This window comes from Cetorhinus maximus, chromosome 26 (genome assembly GCF_964194155.1).
Source record: "Cetorhinus maximus chromosome 26, sCetMax3.hap1.1, whole genome shotgun sequence".
Taxonomy (NCBI): domain Eukaryota; kingdom Metazoa; phylum Chordata; class Chondrichthyes; order Lamniformes; family Cetorhinidae; genus Cetorhinus; species Cetorhinus maximus.
In genome coordinates, this window is record NC_135904.1 from 11,456,675 (window position 1) to 11,476,999 (window position 20,325).

Below are 20,325 nucleotides of genomic sequence, written 5' to 3' on the forward strand. Positions count from 1 at the left end.
ATTTAGCTTAATATAAAACCTCTTGAGAGCTGGTGGCATGATTCCTGAAATCAGAGTCGCATCTCAAACATAACACTTAAAATTATAGGTTATGACAGTTGTTTAAAGTTTCCCTCTGGGATTTTTAAATAACTCCGCTTTACCAACTGCATCGGTCATAACACACACAGCGAGTAGTTAGTGTTTGGAATGCACTGCCTGGAAGTGTGGTGGAGGCAGGTTCAATTGAGGAATTCAAGAAGTCATTGGATGATTATCTAAATAGAAACAATGTGCAGGGTTACGGGGAAAAGGCAGGACATTGGCATTAAGTTAAAATGCTCAGAGAGCCAGTGCAGACACGATGGGCCAAATGGCCTCCTTTTACACTGTAACAATTCTGTGATTCTGGGTGAACGGGACTTGGTGCGAATCAGGACATGGGCAGCAGTCTTGGTGAGCTAAAATTTAAGTAGGGTGGGAGATGGAAGGCTCACCGGGCGTGTGTTGTAATAACTTGGAATTCAATCTGGAAGAATATCACCCAGTCTAGTTTAAGTCAGGGAGCCCAGAGAGGTAACAAGTGTCATATTATTTGATCTCAGTCAGGGCAGCAAGTTCCTGCACCTTATTATGACCGAGTGCCACCTGCCAGAAATTGAAAGTGTGGCTGTCAGCAAGTCACCAATTATTCCACACAATGTGGCACTAAATTGGCAGATACACTTAGAAAAACTGGTGCCCAGAATAAAAAGGGGGAAAAAGTCAGCAGGTGTGAGGGAGTGAATGAGAAGCTGGGGTCAGGACACATCTCTACTATAGTATGTATTTAGAATGCTATACTCTGATTCTGGCCCTTGCTATACTTTCCCCGGGAATGTGTGATACACAGAGGGAGCAGGTCATGGGTGGGGAATCCTCAGCAATGACAATCAGATGAGAACAGTTTCAAATTTGTTGTTAAAAACTCAAGCCGGTAAAAAAAAATACCATGCAATCATTTCTTGCAGGTTAGAGGATAAAGGTGGACAGAAACACTACAGAACAAATAGGAATGTGCTACAGAGCACACTCAAAAATCTCATGCAACAATTTACAGGATGAATTCAAGAACATGAGTGCCAGCCATCGACTTACAAACACACAAGTTACTGCCAAGTTTGACCTGATCGATGCATAATCACAGCTGAGAAGAAGCAAAGGCACATAATGACACTGGCTCACGTGCACAGCAAATAAAAAGAAAGCCACAAGTGGGAGATATCCTTCAGTCTCTCCAACCACCTGCCCACAGAGAAAGTGACCACAGTTTGGTATAGTAACCAGCTTGTGTTTACACACTGCTCCAGATTCCAATTTGGAACAGGACACATTAAAATGCACACTAGCTGCACCAACACTAATTTGCACAGATATCCTGAGCCAAGTAGGAAGAACAAATTTGCACATATGGGAACAGCCCAATGAGTCTCAAAGCCAATAAAGTGCTTTTGAAGAGCAAATAATGTCGTAATGCAGGAAGCAGGAAAGCCACTTTGCGCACAATAATCTCTCACAAACAGCAACGATAATCTGGTTTGGTGATGCAGGTTGAGGGATAAATATTGACCAGAACACCAGTGAGAACTCTTGTGCTCTCCTTTCATAAGTACCATGGGATTGTTTATGTCACCCGAGAGGGTAGATGGGACTCTGGCTTAACTTCTCATCTCAAAGATGGGACAGCACTCCCTCAACTGTGTACTGAGTGTCTGCTTGCTTCTGTGCTCTAAATATTTTGCAATGTAAAGCAGCTGGTGATTAGACTGAATAGGATACAGAACCTATTAGCAATGATGAACGAAGCAGTGGGTTTGAATCATAACCGTGATCATTTTATTATATCAACCTAAAGAAGTCATCCATGTACCTCATAAATTCTAAGCTTTGCTTTCAGGCCCTCGAGTGCTTTCAAGTTGTCTTCCTGTTCTCGATCTCTTGCCATCAATAGATTTTTCAGCTGCTGTCTCTGAAAGATTGAACACAGTGCAGTACCATAAATCACTCACTGTTCAAGTACCATTGGATACAAGGGCTGAAAACTCTGTTCAAGCAATCACTAGTGTGCAACTAGTCCCCATATAGAAGGTATAAAAATATGCACAAATATATATCTTACAGTCAGACTGTAAACTGATCACCTCAAGCAAAGTGCACTTGGCACAGGTTAGGAACATAGGCACAATTCAGCCCCCGGAGCCTGTCCTGCCATTCAATCAGGTCATGGCTGATGTGTACCTTGACTCCATCCATCCACCTTGGTTCTGTAACCTTTAATACCCTTGCCAAACAATAATTTTTATGACTCTATAACCCAGTTCTGAAATTTTCAATCGAACCCCAGCCTCAATAGTTTTTTTGGGAGGTGGAAAGTGGGGTGGGGGGGGAGGAGAAAGAGTTTCTGATTTTCAGATTTGTGTGACAAAGTGATTCTTGACATCATCCCTGAACAGCCCAGCTCCGATTATGTGGTTTTGTGTCCTTGTTCTAGACACCCCCTATCAAATGAAATAGGGTAGCGGGAAAGAAAATCACCAACTCAAGTCATCAGCTGGCCTCAAATTTCATTCTAAAACCGGCTCCACCGAAAATATCAGCTTCTTACAATGTCAGACTAAACCTCAAGTGCAAAGAAAGATCAGAAGAAGCTCCTGACAGCGATCAGCAGGCTCCCACTAAGATGGCGAGAGGCTTAACAACATAAAGAGATTTAGGATCAATGTCAAGTATTTCTTTCTACAGGGGCTGATGAAAAGCCGGAACTCGTTTCTGAGCAGATTGGTTGAAGACAGCATCCTGAGCACAAAAGGAAACAGCCAGTTACTCTAACAGGAGGATTTGACATTCAGAAACTAAATCAAAAACTCTGAAGAACCTCCTTCGTTCCAACTTATTGCCGATTTTGTGATTAGCAGTGGGGAATGAGCAAGCTAACTCCCATCAAATAAATTCAATAAATTCAGTGAGAGAATGGGATTGCAGATAAGGATAGGTACAGTTTTTAATCAAAAGCAGCACAATTCCTTGATGTTGCAGCATTCTGAACGGTTTAGCCTATACAACAGTCACATCATCCCACAAAGCACTTTGAGATGTATAAATCTGATAAAGTGTTGTATAAGTTCAATATATAGATCACTTTAAATTGCAGCAATATTAGGCTGAATGGCAAAAATGTGAAGGTTGATAAACATTCTTTAGCTCTACCCAAAGGTTTGAGATAGAAAAGAGAACATGGACAAATCAGCATTGAAGAGATATCTGAGCAGTGATCCTATACAAGTACATAAAATACAGCAGGAGATAAATCCAGAGAACAACTTTTTAAGTTAAATTGGAAGGGTAGAGCGAGGGGCCATTAATTCAGATCAGTTGAAGGGAAATTTTGCTTTGTGTGAGGAAGCTCTTCTTCACTTAGTGACCTTTATTGGAATGGGCTCCCAGATAGCTCATCCATCCAAATTGACCCTAACTGGGGCTAAATAGCCTTCCTTACCCATAATTATCCCACAATCACCCCCTAGGGATGAGGAGGCTGTTTGGATCAAATAAAAGTTCTTGATATGTATCTGCTCTGTGAAAACAGTTGATCTGAGGGGCCAAATGGATTCCTTATGTTCTACATGCGTAATGAGCTTAAATGCAAGGTTAATGGAAACTTCCTGGAATGAATTTCATCCAGAGTTGGATTCCCTTACACTGGTCAGCTAATTTCTGTCTAATTCCTAGAAAGATAATGCAATAGCCACCACAATTTCAACCTCACTCAGGAAGACAACGCTGGCTGGTATGAGAAACAAAAAAGTCAAACAGGCCACAGTGTAATGCTAAAACTTTTCTTTATTGTCATTGAGAGGAGTGACAGCGTGAAGATTGAGAGAGAAGATAAGATTCAAGCACAGTAGTAATAATTAGATGGTGAAAATTTTAAAAGCCTGATGATTATAGGAAGTCGGAAAAAGAGAGGAAGAATTAAATAGTTCCACAAGTTCTTAGGTTTCAGGAAACAGCACATTGAGGAGATGACAGTTGACAAGTCTCGATTTCAACAGAACGAGGAATGAAGTGAATGCAGAACAGCTGATTTGCCACTTAGGAGTTCTGGGATTCCGATATTTCATACTGACAATTTTTTTTTTTTAAAAACTTACCTCATTCTGAAGGTCTCCCACTGCTTTGCACTCCTAGATAACAGGAATAACAAACTTGATTATCTAGTACAGAACACACTTCACTTTGACCACGTTTTGATCTCGGGTCCTTCACAGTAATGCTCTTTCTTGGCTGCATTTCCAGTAATTAATCAACTGCTGATTGTTTCCAGTTAACTTTGGGATTTTTTTTTTTAAACGACCAAGGCATTTTGGTGAAAACCCAAGGCTTTGAATGCATGGCTTGAGCAAAGCTGAAAAGAGTTGGAGAAAAGTCAAGGTATATCAAGAAATTACGGCTTGCTGATGCCAAGGCTCAAGTTTTAAAAGCCCATAGATCATTACAGGGGAAAAAAAAAGACTGGAAGACAAAGAGAAGATCCATAGCTTTGAAGTCCTGGAAAAGAATGAGTTCAAGTAGGAAATGATGCCAAAAAACCTCAACTTTAAAACTGAGGGCAGAAGCGAAAAGTCACGCGTGTAGGATGGTCTGTACGAAGAAGAGAGGGAAAGTGACAATAGTAGTGAGATAAAGATTTAGAAAGACAAACATGACAAGCAAGACACATGCACACAAACTCCAGGAGATTAAAAAAAAAGAATCCTTGTCACAATTGTTGATCTTCAGTGTAAAAGTTATTTGGTATTCAGAAAATGCAGCAAGACACTAGTTGAAAAACGATGCATAAAATTATGGCATAAAGACAGACCCCAAGCTAAATCATTTGGAATTACAATGTATAATCACTCATCTACTCACTGCCCCTTGCAGCTTAGAGCAATTTTTGTTTTTTTATATATAAAAAGCATTTCCTGTTCTTAAAAGGTAATTGTTAAACCATGAAGAACTTGTTCAAATGCCTTTGCTACTATAGCAACATTTTAAGAGTAAAATTTCTTGCATATAATTAAATCCAGAGTAAGGTTTTGCGAAGAGTGTTCTCATTACAATGACAATAAATAAATAACGGATTAAATTTACAAATGTCGTCAGCAGTTTAGATGGAAAGATGCTGCAAAGGTTGAAGTGGGAGTGCGGAACCATTTTCCAGGAAATAGCAGCTGTAATTATTTAGTGAGCAGGAATGGCTAAGTATTGAATTAAACTGCTCTCTCATTCTCTGCCAACAGTAAGACCATCACATTTGAAATAGAAATTAGACATTGGGCAAAGATTATTAAAACTAAAATTGGTAAGCAAGAATTTATATAAAAAGATGCAACGTGATTAAGAGCAGTAGATTTAGGCGAGTTTTGCACCTTCTCACTGGAGCTGGACGGAACTCCAGTCTCAACGAGTACATAAACTCTCAGGAGGTGTACGACACCTGTTAACAAGACGCAACCTGAAATTCATTTACACTCCACCTTTTGGGAGCCCTCACCTCTTGGAGGGCATTTCAGCCACTTTTGGCTTCCACATGCTCAGTAATTCTTCAGTGGTAATGGTCAATTTCGTATTGATGCCCACGTAAAGTACTTCTCACATCCCAAAACTGGCAGTATAAGCGAAGATACCTCCCCCCACTCATCAACCCCAAAAAATAAATGTGCCGTTAATTTTTCTTAGTCTGATAATTCAGTTCTATTCTGTTTCCTTTTTAACTTACAGCTAACTCATGTTTCCAATCCATTCGGGTTACAAGAACCCAACAGGATACCATCGGTCAAAGGCCCTTCATTCATTTCTCAGTGGTTAGTAAATCACCTACCCAAGGTGCATCTGCCAAGGTTCAACTTCCAAATGAAATTCTTGGGATACATGGGCCAAGTGGCTGTAACACACTTGAATCTTCTACCTCAAGACTCTCGTCAAATTCTGGGATCTTACAGCTCTAAAAATCAGAGTTAAGTGTCTGTAATATTGTTGTACAGGGGTAAATTTGAGGCAGCAAAGGGAGCCATTTGCCCCATCATAGCTGCACCAGCTCTTGGAAAGACCTATCCAATTCATCCAACTCCCCTCCTCCTTCCCCAAGTCCTGCCAATTGTTCATTTTCAACTACATATCCAACTTATTTTTTGAAAGTTATTATTAAATGAGCTTCCACCATTCTTTCAGGCAGCGCATTCCAGATCATAACTCACTGCATAAATCAAATTCATATCACCCTTCTGATCTTTTGCCAATTAACTTAATTCTGTGTTTACATTGTCTCTCCTCATTCATCCTCCCAAAATGAATCATTTCTCTGCATTGAATTTCATCTGTCATGTTTCCTTTGATTTCGCCGTCTATGTACTTCTGAAGTCTGTTACTTGTGTCATCTGCAAACTTTGAAATTTATGTCCCTGGTCATCAACACTGAGCTACCAAACAGCTGGCCTCCAACACCGCACCTTCGATAAATTTAAGTTCACCAAAACTCTGCTGCATGGATCTCACTTTGCACCAAATCCCCTTCACTCCCCTGTGCTCCCTTGCTAACAATGGCTCTCGGCCCCTCATTGCCTCGATTTTAAAGTTCTCAATTTCCAACCCCTCCACCCCCCCCACCCTCCATGGCCTTTCCCTCTCCCTATCTCTTTAACACCTCCAGCCCTAAAGCCCTCAGGTACTCCTCACTCCTCCAATTCTGGGCTCTCATCCCGATTTCATTGCACCACCATTGATGGCTGTACCGTAAGCTGCCAAGGCCATAAGTTCCCTCCTTACACCTCCCTGCCTCTTCCTTCCTTTAAGACATCTCTTAAAACCTACCTGTTTGACCAAGCCCTTGCTTGCCTGCCTGCCTTAACATCGCCAATCTGCCTCGGTTTAAAAATGCTCCCGTGAAGCACCTTGGACATTGTGCCACGTAAATGATATTGTTCCCATTCAAGTTGTTGCTGTACCTGGTTCAGTTGCTTTTGAAGTCCGCTGACTCTCTCCAGGAACAGCCTCTGTTCTTGGTGAAGCTTTTTCAACTTGCCTTTGAGTTCTTCATTTTCAATCTGAAGTTCCTGGACCTGCTGTTATAAAACTGAATTAAGTATTTATTCCAAAGAATGTTTTAACAACAAAAAGGGAGGGAGTAAAACTCGATCTTGTCGTGTACATTTTTGAGGCAGAAAACCAGTCAAAATGGTTCAATTTCATAGGCGAACCTGCTGCTCAAACAGCACTGAAAACAATCAGGTGTTAAACCAAGGCCCTGTCTACCTGCTCAACTGGACGCAGAAGATTCTCAAGGATAATTAGGAATTGTCCTTCTCAAGGATATTTAGGAATGGGAAACAATTCCTAGCCTTGCCAGTGATGCTCACACCCTAGCAATGATTAAAAAAGTAGGGGAGATCTGCCATATCCTGGTCAATATTTATCCCTCAGTCGATATCAAAAGCAATCTGGTTATTTTCTGTTTGCGGGAGACTGCCTTACGCAAATTGGCTGCCACATTTCTTGCATTATGACTAAAGTGTAGTCTACACTTTAAAAGTGCTTCATTGGCTGTAAAACATTTCAAGATGTTCTAAGGTTGTAATGTGTGAATTGTGGCAGCCAAAAGGTACACAGCAAGCTCCCACAAACAACAATATGATAACGATACAATAATCTGGTTTTTTTTACGGTATTAGTTAAGAGATAAATATCACCAAGAACACCAGAGACACCACCTCCTACTCTTTTCCAAAATAGGATCTTTCGTATTCCCATAAGGGGGCAGGCAGGAGCTCAGTGCAGCAGCTCATTTGAAAGACAGCACTTCTGACAGTGCAGCACTCCCCCAGTACGATATTAGGAGCATCAGCCTATTTTATGTAAATGTTTTTGGAATGGGACTTTGAATTCACAACTTTCTGACTCCGAGACTGAGCCACAGATGACAATTCCCTAAAAATGCACAATCATAGGAAATAGGAGTAGGAGTAGGCCATTCAGCCTCTCAAGCCTGCTCCACCATTCAATAAGACTTGGCTAATCTGATTGTAGCCTCAACTCCAATTTCCTCCCTACCCCTTATTACCTTTGGCTCCCTTGTCAATCAAGAATCTACCTAACTAACCTTAAAAATATTCAATGACCCTGCCTCCACTGCTTTCTTGGGAAGAGATCCACAGGCTCATGGCCCTCAGGAAAAAATTCTCCTCATCTCCATCTTAAATGGGAGGCCCCTTATTTTTAAACTGTGTCTCCTAGTTCTAGTCTCTCCCACATGGGGAAACATCCTCTCAGCATCCACTCTGTCAAGTCCCCTCAGGATCTTATATGTTTCAATAAGATCCCCTCTCATTCTCCCAAACTGCAACGAATACAGGCCTAGCCTGTCCAACCTTTCCAAATAAGACAACCGCCTCATCCCAGGAATCGGTCAAGTGAACCTTCTCTGAACTGCTTCTAATATAATTCTGTCCTTTCTTAAGGAAGGAGTCCAAAATTGTACACAGTACTCTAGATGTGGTCTCACCAATACCTTATACAACTGTGGCAAAACATCCCTACTTTAATGTTCCATCCCCCCGGCAATAAACGACAACATTCCATTTGTCTTCCTAATTACTTGCTGTACCTGCATACTCGCGTTTTGTGATTCATGTACCAGGACACCCAGATCCCTCTGTACCATCAGGTTTTGCAATCTCTCCCCCATTTAAATAATATACTGCCTTTTTATTCTTCCTGCCAAAGTGGACAATTTTACATTTTCCCATATTATACTCCATCTGCCAAATTTTTGCCTACTCACTTAACCCTCTGCTGGTTATCCCAATGCAGTCTCCTTATACACAACAACATACAGGGAGTCCCCATTTTAAGTGTCTCCTTTTAAAGCGGTTTTGTTTTAAAGGGTTGTCTTTTATGTATGGGGGTTCCATTTAAAGTGCAGTGTTCCCTGTTTTAACAGAAGCGAGCAGTGTGATGACATCATCACACGCTTGATATGATGACATCATAGAGTCCCCGATGAGATGATGTCATCACGCCCCCCACGCCATGATGTCTTCGCGCGACCAGGCCCAGTGATTCTGAGACTAGAGTCTGGCTTGTGATTGTGTTGCCGCCATTTTGTCCTTACTGTACATTTGAGGAACATCTTTTTTTGCTGCATTTTCAGGTATCCCCTTGTACTAAACTAAACTTCATTTATAAACTTTTTTTTTTTAACCGTACCCTGTACTAGTTGCGGAACTCTGTGGACTTTGTTTTTTGAAGGAATTCTCTGCTGTACTGCGCAGTACTGTAATGTACAATACAGACACTGTGCTGTAAACTTTGTTCTTCAAATTTCTCTGCTGTTTGTACAGTACGTTGCTGAGGAACTGCTGTGGACTTATTTCAGCTAGGAATGCACAACGCTGTACATGCATGGTACAATGTTTCAACTTTTACATTGATTTTTTCCAGGCAAAAATTATCCTCAGGAACATAACTCTGGCTTTAACATCGATTCCTATGGGAAACCATGCTTCACTTCAAGGGATTTCACTTAAAGGGGTGATTTTCAGGCACGCACCCACCACGAAGTGAGGACTCTTTGTACATCAGAAACAGGATTGAGAAATGAGGGCTTCATTATCAGATTCTAAATGGCTAAACATATGCACGTGTTGTGACTTGTTTTCAATCTCCAATTACTTATAGATCTGAGATACATTAGAGAAGTTAGAACATGTAAATTTGGATTAATTAACAAGCAATTTAGATACACAGTCACCAAGTAGCAATTTATCTAGAAAATTATACTTGTACACTTGTGTACAAAACAACTTAATCATGACTGCAATGAACACACTTCATTTTTCCTGCTTATATACATCAGCTTGTAGAGAAAGGACTTTCTGGAATTCAGCACACATCTGAAGGTACTATTATTTTACAAAGGTTTCTACGTGAATTATTACATTTAAAAAGCCTGTGCTTTCAGAACTGCTGGCTGTATCCCAGTTCAAAATGTTTGTCATGTAGACTCTAATCCTGCTAAGTCTCGGAAACGGTCACAGTGACTAAGAGAATCTTTATGAATTCAAACCATCGTGAGCAAAGGTTTGGGTTCGAGAATTAAATCAAGATTTGGCTTCACCGGAATGCTCACCCCCAGGGTACAGTTTGCATAATACATAAATGTTCTCCTTATAGGGGAGAAGAGGGTTCAAGAGGGATTTGACAGAGGTATTCAAAATCATTAAGGGGTTTTTGGTGGCGGTAGATAGGGAGACATTGCTTTCAGTGGCAGAAGCATTGGCAACCAGGGAACAGAGATTTAATGTAATTGGCAAAAGGGCCAAAGCAGGGGCTGAAGGGTGATTTCTTGTAACAGTGAGTTGTTGAGACCCGAAAGGATGGTGGAAGCAGGTTCAATTGTAATTGTCAAGAAGGGACTTGGATAAACTGAATGATAAAGACTTGAAGGGCCATGGGGAAAGAGTAGGGGAGTGGGTTCTTGGATAACTCTACCAAGAGCCAGCAAAGGCATTATGGGCCTAATGTGACACATCATTTTCATTCTATTCCAGTCTACACAGCAATTGGCAGTAATTATTTGAAGATCCATCCTTCCTTAGACTTACTGTTAAAATAAATGTCCTCAATCCCAATTAAAATGCAGTAAAGCATACATGCTAAGTGGTGGAGGTACTTGCAATCCTCCATCTCCATTACACTACATCTGTACTCTCTTCAGGTGTCAGTCATGGTTCGGACATTGGGCTTCCATCTCACTCAGAGTTGAGTTCAAGTCCCACTATAGGGACCAGAGCACAAAATCCAGGCTGACACTACAGTGCAGTACTGAGGGGCTGCTGCACATGATGTCTTTCGAATGAGACAGAAAACCAAGACTCCGTCTACCCTCCCAGGTGGACATAGAAAATCGCATGACACTGAATTCTGATGAAGAGTCACCATTGACTTGAAATTTTAACGGTTTCTCTCTGCACAGATGCTGCCAGGCCTGCTGAGTTCTTCCAACATTTTCTGTTTTTATTTCAGATTTCCAGCATCCACAGTATTTTGCCTGTGCCTTAGAATTCACGGAGTCAGAAATTCAACATTTATTTTGCTTCTGATAGACATCCAAGTGTTGTAAATAAACCAAAGTAACTAACTTATCAGTGAGCTGGTTAGACACAAGAGATCTAAAAAGACACACAGCTGTTTAAATCTCTTTAGGGAATGCATTATGTTAATACCTTGATAATACGTTGTTCTTTCTGACTCTGTACTGAGCTGGTTTCAGCTTGAAAATGCCTTTGATCTACTTTCTGTGACAGTTCAGGAGCCTGCAAAATACAAAGATTATTTTTTTAATAATGTCATGCTTAAGGGATTTTAAAAAATAAGTCAAGTTGTCTAAATACAAGATGTTCTAATCACACGACAAACACGTTTCAAGCCAGTTAGCACTGATTTGTCAACGCTGAATAGAGAAGGAGCAAAGCACCAGAGGAGGTCAGATGACATTTAATGTGGCCTTTCCCCAGCTTCATCCAGTAGTACTGGAAACAGGACCACAGCAGAGAGATTAGATATTAATAATTATGGTTTCTGGTTGCATGGAAACGTCGAAGCAAAACAGATTCTATCTGAAGGATAACCTTGTCCAAAGATCATCTTTCCTTTAACGTGTACACATTTTATTTCAAATGCACTCTTTAGCAGTTTTCTCGAGTTTTAGTAATACTGGAGACCAACAGGTCAGAGATTTTCAAACTGGATGGGGGAGGGGTTGGGAAGTGAAGGGGGATCTACAGGGAGTCAAAATGCTCTGGCCACCTCGGACCCAGCATACTGAGAGTCTCTGACATTGAAGGTTCTGAATTCTACATTTCTGTTGACTTGAGTGCAGTCCCCCCATTGCTGTATATTAAACAATAAAATCTTCAATTTTAATATGATTCCCTTGGAAAGCCAACACACTCTTGGACTTTGAACAAGAGGCCTTCAAAACGTGTCCATATCTTGCAGGGAGTGCCCTCACTTAGTGTTTGAAAGATACTATTGTGGATTGCCACTTTTCTGGAACTAGCATCTAAGCAAATCAGACACTGAACTCAGAGCTGGAAGTGACTCAGTGCGGAAAATCTATCGCCCCTGGGGACAAAACCATCTGTGTGTCACTGATCCCAGAGAAAGTACGTTTCACCTCTCATCATTCTTTATCCTTGTTTTGTAACTCTATTTAAACATTCTTCACTGCCGCTGTTACCTTCTCTGCTTTAGTTCCTCAAGCACCTTATTGAGCTTTCAGTCCCTTGGTCACTTCTGTTCATAGGAACCAGCCAGTGAGTGAAGCCAGAACAAAGATACAGAGATTTTCTTTATTGACTTGTTCAGTCTTACAGCTCTTCTCCCACTCAACCCAGTGTCCCAGCTATCCCTTATTTATGTCAAAGACAATTAACACCCATTACTTTTCTCTTAACTGTAACAATGTAATTGACAAGACATAAATAACTTAAACCGCTCTGCAACCTGTCACACATTAACTTGCTGATGCACTCAGTCCCAAGAATCAGTCAAAGGCCTCGTGTGAAAGTCACAGTTGAAAAAAAAAACTTACACCAAGTGCGGTCCTGAGATATCTATGCATCCATCCTTGCCTTCTGCTTTACAAATTTGGTTTGTATTTAACATCCCTTTCCCTTCTTCCCACCGTCATTCTCATATTTCAGTAACTCAAAACAATCTGATAGTCAGTGCGGAAAACAAGAAAATGGAAATGTTGGGACAGCTGGAATCACAGGGAGATGAGACATTCTAACGAGGGCATCAAGAAAGAAAAACTATTTTCAAGAGCTAATTTCTTCTTACGAGCAAATCCTGTCAGTACAAGAACTACCCTCAAAAACTGCTTACATCAGAAATAATTGCAAATAAACTACATATTTTTCAGTTGAAGAAATCCATCAGCACAAAGTAAGCAGCTAAAAACAGCCAGATATCTGATTCAGGTAGTTAACAATTATCCCTGTTAGCGGACAAGAAATGGCAGACACTGCTTAAAGAAAACTTGATGATTTTAGTTTCACCAACAAATTCAATTGGGGTGGTGGTGGTGGTGGTGGTGGTGACGGTTCAGGAGAAGGAAAGTGAGGGAAGGGAATTTATAACTGTAAAGATGTGCTTAAGGTTTTCACAGCTCAGAAGGAGGCCATTCAGCCCATCATGTCTGCACTGGCTCTCCAAATGAGCAATGATAGACAGAGCTAAGCGATCCCACAAACAATGGATCAGATCAAAGCTCTGCAGTCCTACCACATTCAGTCGTGAATGGTGGTGGACAATTAAACAACTCGCTGGAGGAGGAGGCTCCATGAATATCCCCATCTTCAATGATGGAAGAGCCCAAACATGGACCAAAGAGTTGAACTCCCGAGGTGAGGTGAGAGTGACAGCCCTTGACATCAAAGCCACATTTGACCGAGTGTGGCATCAAGGAGCTCTCGCAAAGCTGGAATCAATAAGAATCGGGGGAAAACGCCCCACCGGTTGGAGTCATGCCAAGCACTAAGGAAGATGGTTGTGGTTGTTGGAGGTCAGTCATCTCAGCTCCAGGACATCACTGCAGGAGTTCCTCAGGGTAGTGTCCTCAGCCCAGCCATCTACAGTTGCTTCATCAATGACCTTCCTTCCATCATAAGGTCAAGTGGGAATGTTTGCTGATAATTGCACAATGCTCAGCACCATTCAAGGCTCCTCAGGTACTGAAGCAGTCCATGACCAAATGCAGCAACACCTGGACAATATCCTGGCTTAGGCTGACAACTGGCAAGTCACATTCATTCCACACAATTACCATCTCTAACAAGAGAGAATCTAACCATTGCCCCTTGATGTTCAATGGCATTACCATCACTGAAACCCCCACTATCAACATCCTGGGGTTTACCATTGACCAGAAACTGAACTGGACTGGCCATGTAAATACTGTGGTTACAAGAGCAGGCGAAAGGCTAGGAATCCTGCAATGGGTAACTCACCTCCTGACTCCCCAAAGCCTGTCCATGATCTACAAGGCACAGGTCAGGAGTGTGATGGAATACTCCCCACTTACCTGGATGAGTGCAGCTCCCACAACACTCAAGGAGCTTGACACTGTACAGGACAAAGCAGCCCCTCTTGACTGGCACCACATCCACAAACATTCACTCTCTCCATCACTGACCCACAGTAGCAGCAGTGTGTACCATCTACAAGTTGCACTGCAGGAATTCACCATGGCTCCTTAGACAAAATCTTCCAAACTCATGGCCTCTACCATCTAGAAGGTCAAGGGCAGCAGATAGATGGCAACACCAACACCTGGAAGTTCCCCTCCAAGTCACTCACCATTCTGACTTGGAAATATACCACCGTTCCTTCACTGTCACTGGGTCAAAATCCTGGAACTCCCTCCCTAACAGCACTGTAGGTGTACCTACACCACATGGAGTGCAGCCGTTCAAGAAGCCAGCTCACCAACGCCTTCTCAAGGGCAACTACGGATGAGCAATAAATGCTGGCCCAGCCAGCGAAGCTCACATTCCATGAATGACTAAAAAAAATTCCCTTAGTGCCACTCTCCCACCTTCTCTCCATAATCCTTCATGTTCTTCCTTTTCATATAACAGTATAATTCCCATTTGATTGCCTTAATTGAACCTGCCTCTCCCACAATCTCAGGCAGTCATTCCAGTCCTTAATCGCTCGCTGCGTGAAAAAGTTTCTCGTCATATCGTTTTTGCTTCTTTGGCAAATTGCTTTAAATCTGTGCCCTTTCTTGATCCAACACGAGTGGGAACAGTTTCTCACCATCTATTCAGTCTAAACCCCTCATGACTTTGAATACCTCTACCAAATCTCCTCTCAACCTTCTCTTCTCCAAGGAAAACAGTCCCAACTTCTCCAATCCATCTTCACACCTGAAGTTCCTCATTCTTGGAACCATTCTCATGAATCTTTTCTGCACTCTCTCCAATGCCTTCACATCCTTCCCTAAGTGCAGTACCCAGAACTGGACACAGTACACCAGCTGAGGCTGAACCAGTGTCCTATTACAAGTTCAACATAAGCACCTTGCTGTTGTATTCAATGCCCCTATTTATAAAGCCTAAGAAACCGAATGAAGATTAGACAGAATATAAAAAACAGTAACGAATGACAAAAAGATTAATAAGGAAGGGAAAATTAGAATACAAGAGAAAGCTAGCTGGAAATATAAAGATGGATAGTAAAAGTTTCTATAGATATTTAAATATGAGCTAAAGTGAGCATTGGTCCTATAGAAAGTGAGTCTAGGGGATTAATAATAGAAAGCAAGGAGATGGCAGATGAATTGAACAGGTATTTTACATCAGTTTTCACTATAGAGGATAGGAGTAACATCCCAGAAATATCTGTAAATCTGGAAATGGAAGTGAGGAACTCAGGAAAATTACAATCAACTGACAAGTGGTACTGAGCAAATTGTTGGAGCTGTGGGCTGACAAATCCCCAGGTCCTGATGGACTTCATCCTAGGGTCCTGAAAGAAGTGACTAGCGAAATAGTTGATGCATTGGTTTTAATTTTCCAAAATTCACTAGATTCGGGGAAGGCTCCATTAGATTGGAAAATAGCAAATGTAACTCCTTTATTCAAAAAGGGAGGGAGACAGAAAGCAGGAAACTATAGGCCAGTTAGCTTAACATCCATCTTAGAAGCTATTAGTAAAGTTGTTATAGCAGGGCACTTAGAAAAGTTTAAGGTAATCGGGCAGAGTCAACACAGCTTTCTGAAAGAGCATATGAACATATGCATTAGGGGCAGAAGTAGGCCACTCGGCCCCTCGAGCCTGCTCCACCATTCAATAAGATCATGGCTAATCCGAATGTAACCTCAACCCCACATTCCTGCCTACCTCCCAATAACCTGTTGCTCCCTTGTTAATCAAGGGAGAAATCATGTTTAACCAATTTATTGGAGCTCTTTGAAGGAGTCACGTGTGCTGTGGATAAAGGGGAACTGGTGGATGTACTGTACTTAGATTTCAAGGCATTTGGTAAGGTACCACATCAAAGGTCATTGCAGAAAATAAAAGTTCATGGTATAGGGGTAACATATCGGGATGGATAGAAGATAGGCTAGCTAACAGGAAACAGAGAGTTAGCATAAATGGGTCCTTTTCTGGTTGGCGGGATGTAACGAATTGTGCGCCACAGAGATCAGTGCTGGGCTTCAACTCTTTACAATTTATATAAATGGCTTGGATGAAGGGACCGAAGGAATGGTGGCTAAATTTGCTGATGGCACAAAGATAGGTAGGAAAGTAAATTGTGAAGAGGATGTAAGGAGGCTACAAAGTGACATAGATAGGTTAAGCAAGTGGGCAAAGACCAAATGAAGTATAATTTGGGCAAATGTGAAATTGTCCATTTTGGCAGGAAGAATAAAAAAGAAACATTATCTAAATGGTGAGAGATTGCAGAGCTCAGATTCAGTGGGATCTGGGTGTCCTAAGGCATGAATCACAAAAGGCTAGTATGCAGGTGCAGCAAGTAATTAGGAAAGCTAAAATGCCATTGTTTATTGCAAGGGGAATTGAGTACAAAAGTAGGAAAGTTGTGCTTCAGTTATACAGGGCACTGGTGAGACCACATCTGGAATACTGTGTGCAGTATTCCAGGAAATTATTTAAGGAAAGATTCAGAGAATGTTTACTAGGCTAATACCAGGAATGGGCGGGTTGTCTTATGAGGAAAGGTTGGACGGGTAAGGCTTGTACCCACTGGAGTTTAGAAGAGTGAGAGGCGACTTGATTGAAACCTTTAAGATCCTGAGGGGTCTTGACAGGGTGGATGTGAAGTGGATGCTTCCTTTTGCGGGAGAACCTAGAACTAGGGGTCATGGTTTAAAAATAAGGGGTTGCTCATTTAAGACAGAGAAAAGAAGAAATTTTTTTCTCTCACAGGGTCGTGAATCTTTGGAACTCCCTTCCTCAAAAGGCAGTGGAAGCAGAGTCTTTGAATATTTTTAAGGCAGAGCTAGGTAGATTCTTGATTAACAAGGGGGTGGAAAGGTTATTGGGGGTAGGCGGGAGGTTACAATCAGGTCAGCCATGGTCTTATTGAGTGGCGGAGCAGGCTTGAGGGGCCGAGTGGCCTACTCCTGCTCCTCGATCGTATGTTCATATGAATGCTTTATTAAGTGCTCTCTCAACCTGCCACCTTCAATGGCTTATGCACATATGCACCAAGGTCCCTCTAGTCACGCACCCATTTAAGTATTGTACCTTTTATTTTATATTGTCTCTCCATGTTCTTCGCACTAAAATGAATCGCTTCACATTTCTCCATGCTGACCTTCATCTGTCACCTGCCCAACCATTCCACCAATTTGTCTATGTCCTCCTGAAGTTCTACACTATCCTCCTCGCAGTTCACAATGCTTCCAAGTTTTGTATGATCCACAAATTTTGAAATTGTGCCCTGTACACCAAGGTTAGGTCATTAATAATATATCAGTAAAAGTAAGGTCCCAACACTGATCCCTGAGGGGGGTCCACTACAAACCTGAAAAATATCCATTAACCACTAGAGTAGATATTTTTCAGGTCCTTGTGGCACAACAACATGCATTTTTGCACACTAAATTTAAGCTTGGAAAAAAAAATCCCAAACATTCACAGTGGTGTATTCTGAAAATGGATGCTGAGTCACAGAAGGCCTGAAGAGGGGGGTGATGAAAAGCTTGGTCTTGCAGGTAGTTTTCAAGGAGGGTCGCGAAGGGGCGAAGCTGAAGAGGCGGAGAGGTTCAGGGAGGAAATTGTGGAGTGTAGGGCCGAAGGGCAGGAGACACAACCACCAATGGTGGAGGGGGCCGGGGGTTACTCAAAAGGCTAGAGTGAGGGGGTAGGAAATTTCAGTGGTAAAAGCCAAAGGTGACCTGGTAGCGTTAAGCATTATTGCACCAAAACACTGAATGAGAGAGCACTGGGGCACACTGCTGAAGCTGAGGATACAACACATTAAAATACGCAGAATTATTTCATATGAGCAAAGGATAGAAGCAGAGAATAGTTTTTTTTTTTATAAGTCTTACCTGAGACACTTGTTGTGACTTCATGCTGGGTTCTCTCGCTAAAGGTGCGGGGGGGGGTAACAGAGAAGACAAAACATTAAAAGCATAATTCTGAACACATTACAGTTTTCTTCACAATCCTTTGTTTGAGTTATTCTTGAGCTGACAAAATGTTTGAAAGGTAGAGAGCAAGGTAGAGAAAATGCGAAAGGGAGCAAATTGAATTGGCAGCAATTTAAATTTAACGGGGGGTGCGGTGGAGAGACGACAGGAGACCGGAATCAGTGATCACATTCCAATGCCTGGAGCAGTTTCCCTATTTTGGTTTCAGTTGAAATATTTTAGCAACCTCAAAATTAAACAGAAGATTTGAGCACCCAAACTCCCTCCTCTCCACTGATTTTTGCGGAGTGACACTTACACAGAAAAGAACGAGATGAGAAAAATGTTTGTGCGGTGAGCTGTTATGATTTGGAAGCGATGTCTGAGAGGAAGGTGGGAGCACGGAAGGGGAAAATTTGCAGGTGCTGGAGAAAGAGCAGGGAGAGGGGAGCTAAATTTGATAGCCCTTTCAAAGAGCCAGCACAAGCACGACAGGCAGAATCGTCTTGTATGGCTCTACGATCGTACGCATTAGGCTCTGTAATGGGGGGGGGGCGCAATGGTGGGATAGGCGGTGCAGGGTAACAGCCACCCAGAGTATAGAATTGCTGATATGATCACATAAAATGCTGCTGCAAATGAAACTAGTTTCTCTTTTAAAAAACCAGAATGCTGCAGCGGCAACAATCTGAAACAGAAAAATCTGGCAAAACACAGGGGAGGACAGTCTGCATCGGTGGAGACAACAGATTGTTGATCCTTTGGGGATCACGGCCATCTTCAGAGTTCCGAAGAAAAGGTTCAAGCCCAAACCAAGTTCACTTACAGACCCGAATTACCTGGAAAAACTCAGCAGGTCTGGCAGCATCGGCGGAGAAGAGCACAGTTGACGTTTCGAGTCCTCATGACCCTTCAACAGAACTAAATAAAAATAGGAAAGGGGTGAAATATAAGCTGGTTTAAGGGAGGGGGAGGGGGGGGTGGTGTTGGGACAAGAAGAGCTGGATAGAGGGCCAGTGATAGGTGGAGATAACCAAAAGATGTCACAGACGAAAGGACAAAGAGGTGTTGAAGGTGGTGATATTATCTACAGGAATGTGCTAATTAAGGGTAGAAAGCAGGACAAACAAGTACAGATAGCTCTAGTGGGGGTGGGGTGGGGTCCCAACACAACCCCTCCCCCCCATTAAACCAGCTTATATTTCACCACTTTCCTATTTTTACTTAGTTCTGTTGAAGGGTCATGAAGACTCGAAACGTCAGCTGTGCTCTTCTCCACCAATGCTGCCAGACCTACTGAGTTTTTCCAGGTATTTCTGTTTTGTTTTTGTTTTGGATTTCCAGCATCCGCAGTTCTTTGCTTTTATCACTTACAGACCCACCGTGTATAGTAAGCATGTTCACGCTAACGCGATTTGCCGAGTATAGGCGGTAACGGCAAAACCATAACAGGTTGCAGCAATGAAATAACAGCCAGAGTTAACAGTGCAAAGAGGTGATTGAAGCCACCAAAGTTTCCACTCTGACCGACTAACAGTGAACACAGAGCTGCACGATAGGTAAATGGTTAAACACAGTTTAAGAGACACCTCCCACAACTACGACAACAGCAACTGTCAACGTCATTTGCCCATAGGTGGCTCGCCCTCGCTAAGTGGGGATGGTGCAAGTAGTAGGGACTGCACCCAAATTCAACATTGAAAGCGAAACATAACTTTTGAATGCAATCTTTACATACAAAAAAAAGTTGACCAAAGTCCTGCTGTTAAAAAGTAAAACACACAAAGCATCTGCATCACATGGTTTATAACACTTGACTTTTCAAGTGTGTTGCAACCTCATCGCATAACCTGGGGCACTGCTTATTCAAAGTTACAAGAGCAACTTTTGCAGCAAGTTCTTTCATGCTAATACTCACTTAATTGCAGAAAATGCTGGAAACAGTGTCAACATTGCAGGATGATGATCTTTCATGAAAGGTGATTGATCACTGAGCTAAAATACCAATTCTGCTTCTCTCTCCATGGATAGTGACTGACCTGTTCAATGTTTCCAGCATTTTCTGTTTTTATTTCAGATTTCGAGACGATCAGGGGAG

The 20,325-nt window shown here is 42.0% G+C and overlaps 1 protein-coding gene across 5 annotated transcripts in view; it reads right to left on the reverse strand.

Annotated features, from left to right (window-relative positions):
- uacaa (uveal autoantigen with coiled-coil domains and ankyrin repeats a) overlaps nt 1-20,325 on the reverse strand; it is a 159,107-nt gene that overhangs the window by 27,221 nt on the left and 111,561 nt on the right. For 2 of the 5 annotated variants that reach the window (XM_078530097.1, XM_078530100.1), the window contains exons 9-13: nt 18,147-18,184; nt 11,280-11,369; nt 7,005-7,121; nt 4,170-4,202; nt 1,889-1,987 (exon numbers count right to left, since the gene is read on the reverse strand). In XM_078530097.1, coding sequence (XP_078386223.1) covers nt 1,889-1,987; nt 4,170-4,202; nt 7,005-7,121; nt 11,280-11,369; nt 18,147-18,184 — 377 coding nt within the window. The remainder of the gene's footprint in view (nt 1-1,888; nt 1,988-4,169; nt 4,203-7,004; nt 7,122-11,279; nt 11,370-18,146; nt 18,185-20,325) is intronic. The other 3 variants (XM_078530098.1, XM_078530102.1, XM_078530101.1) reach the window with 3 other exon arrangements.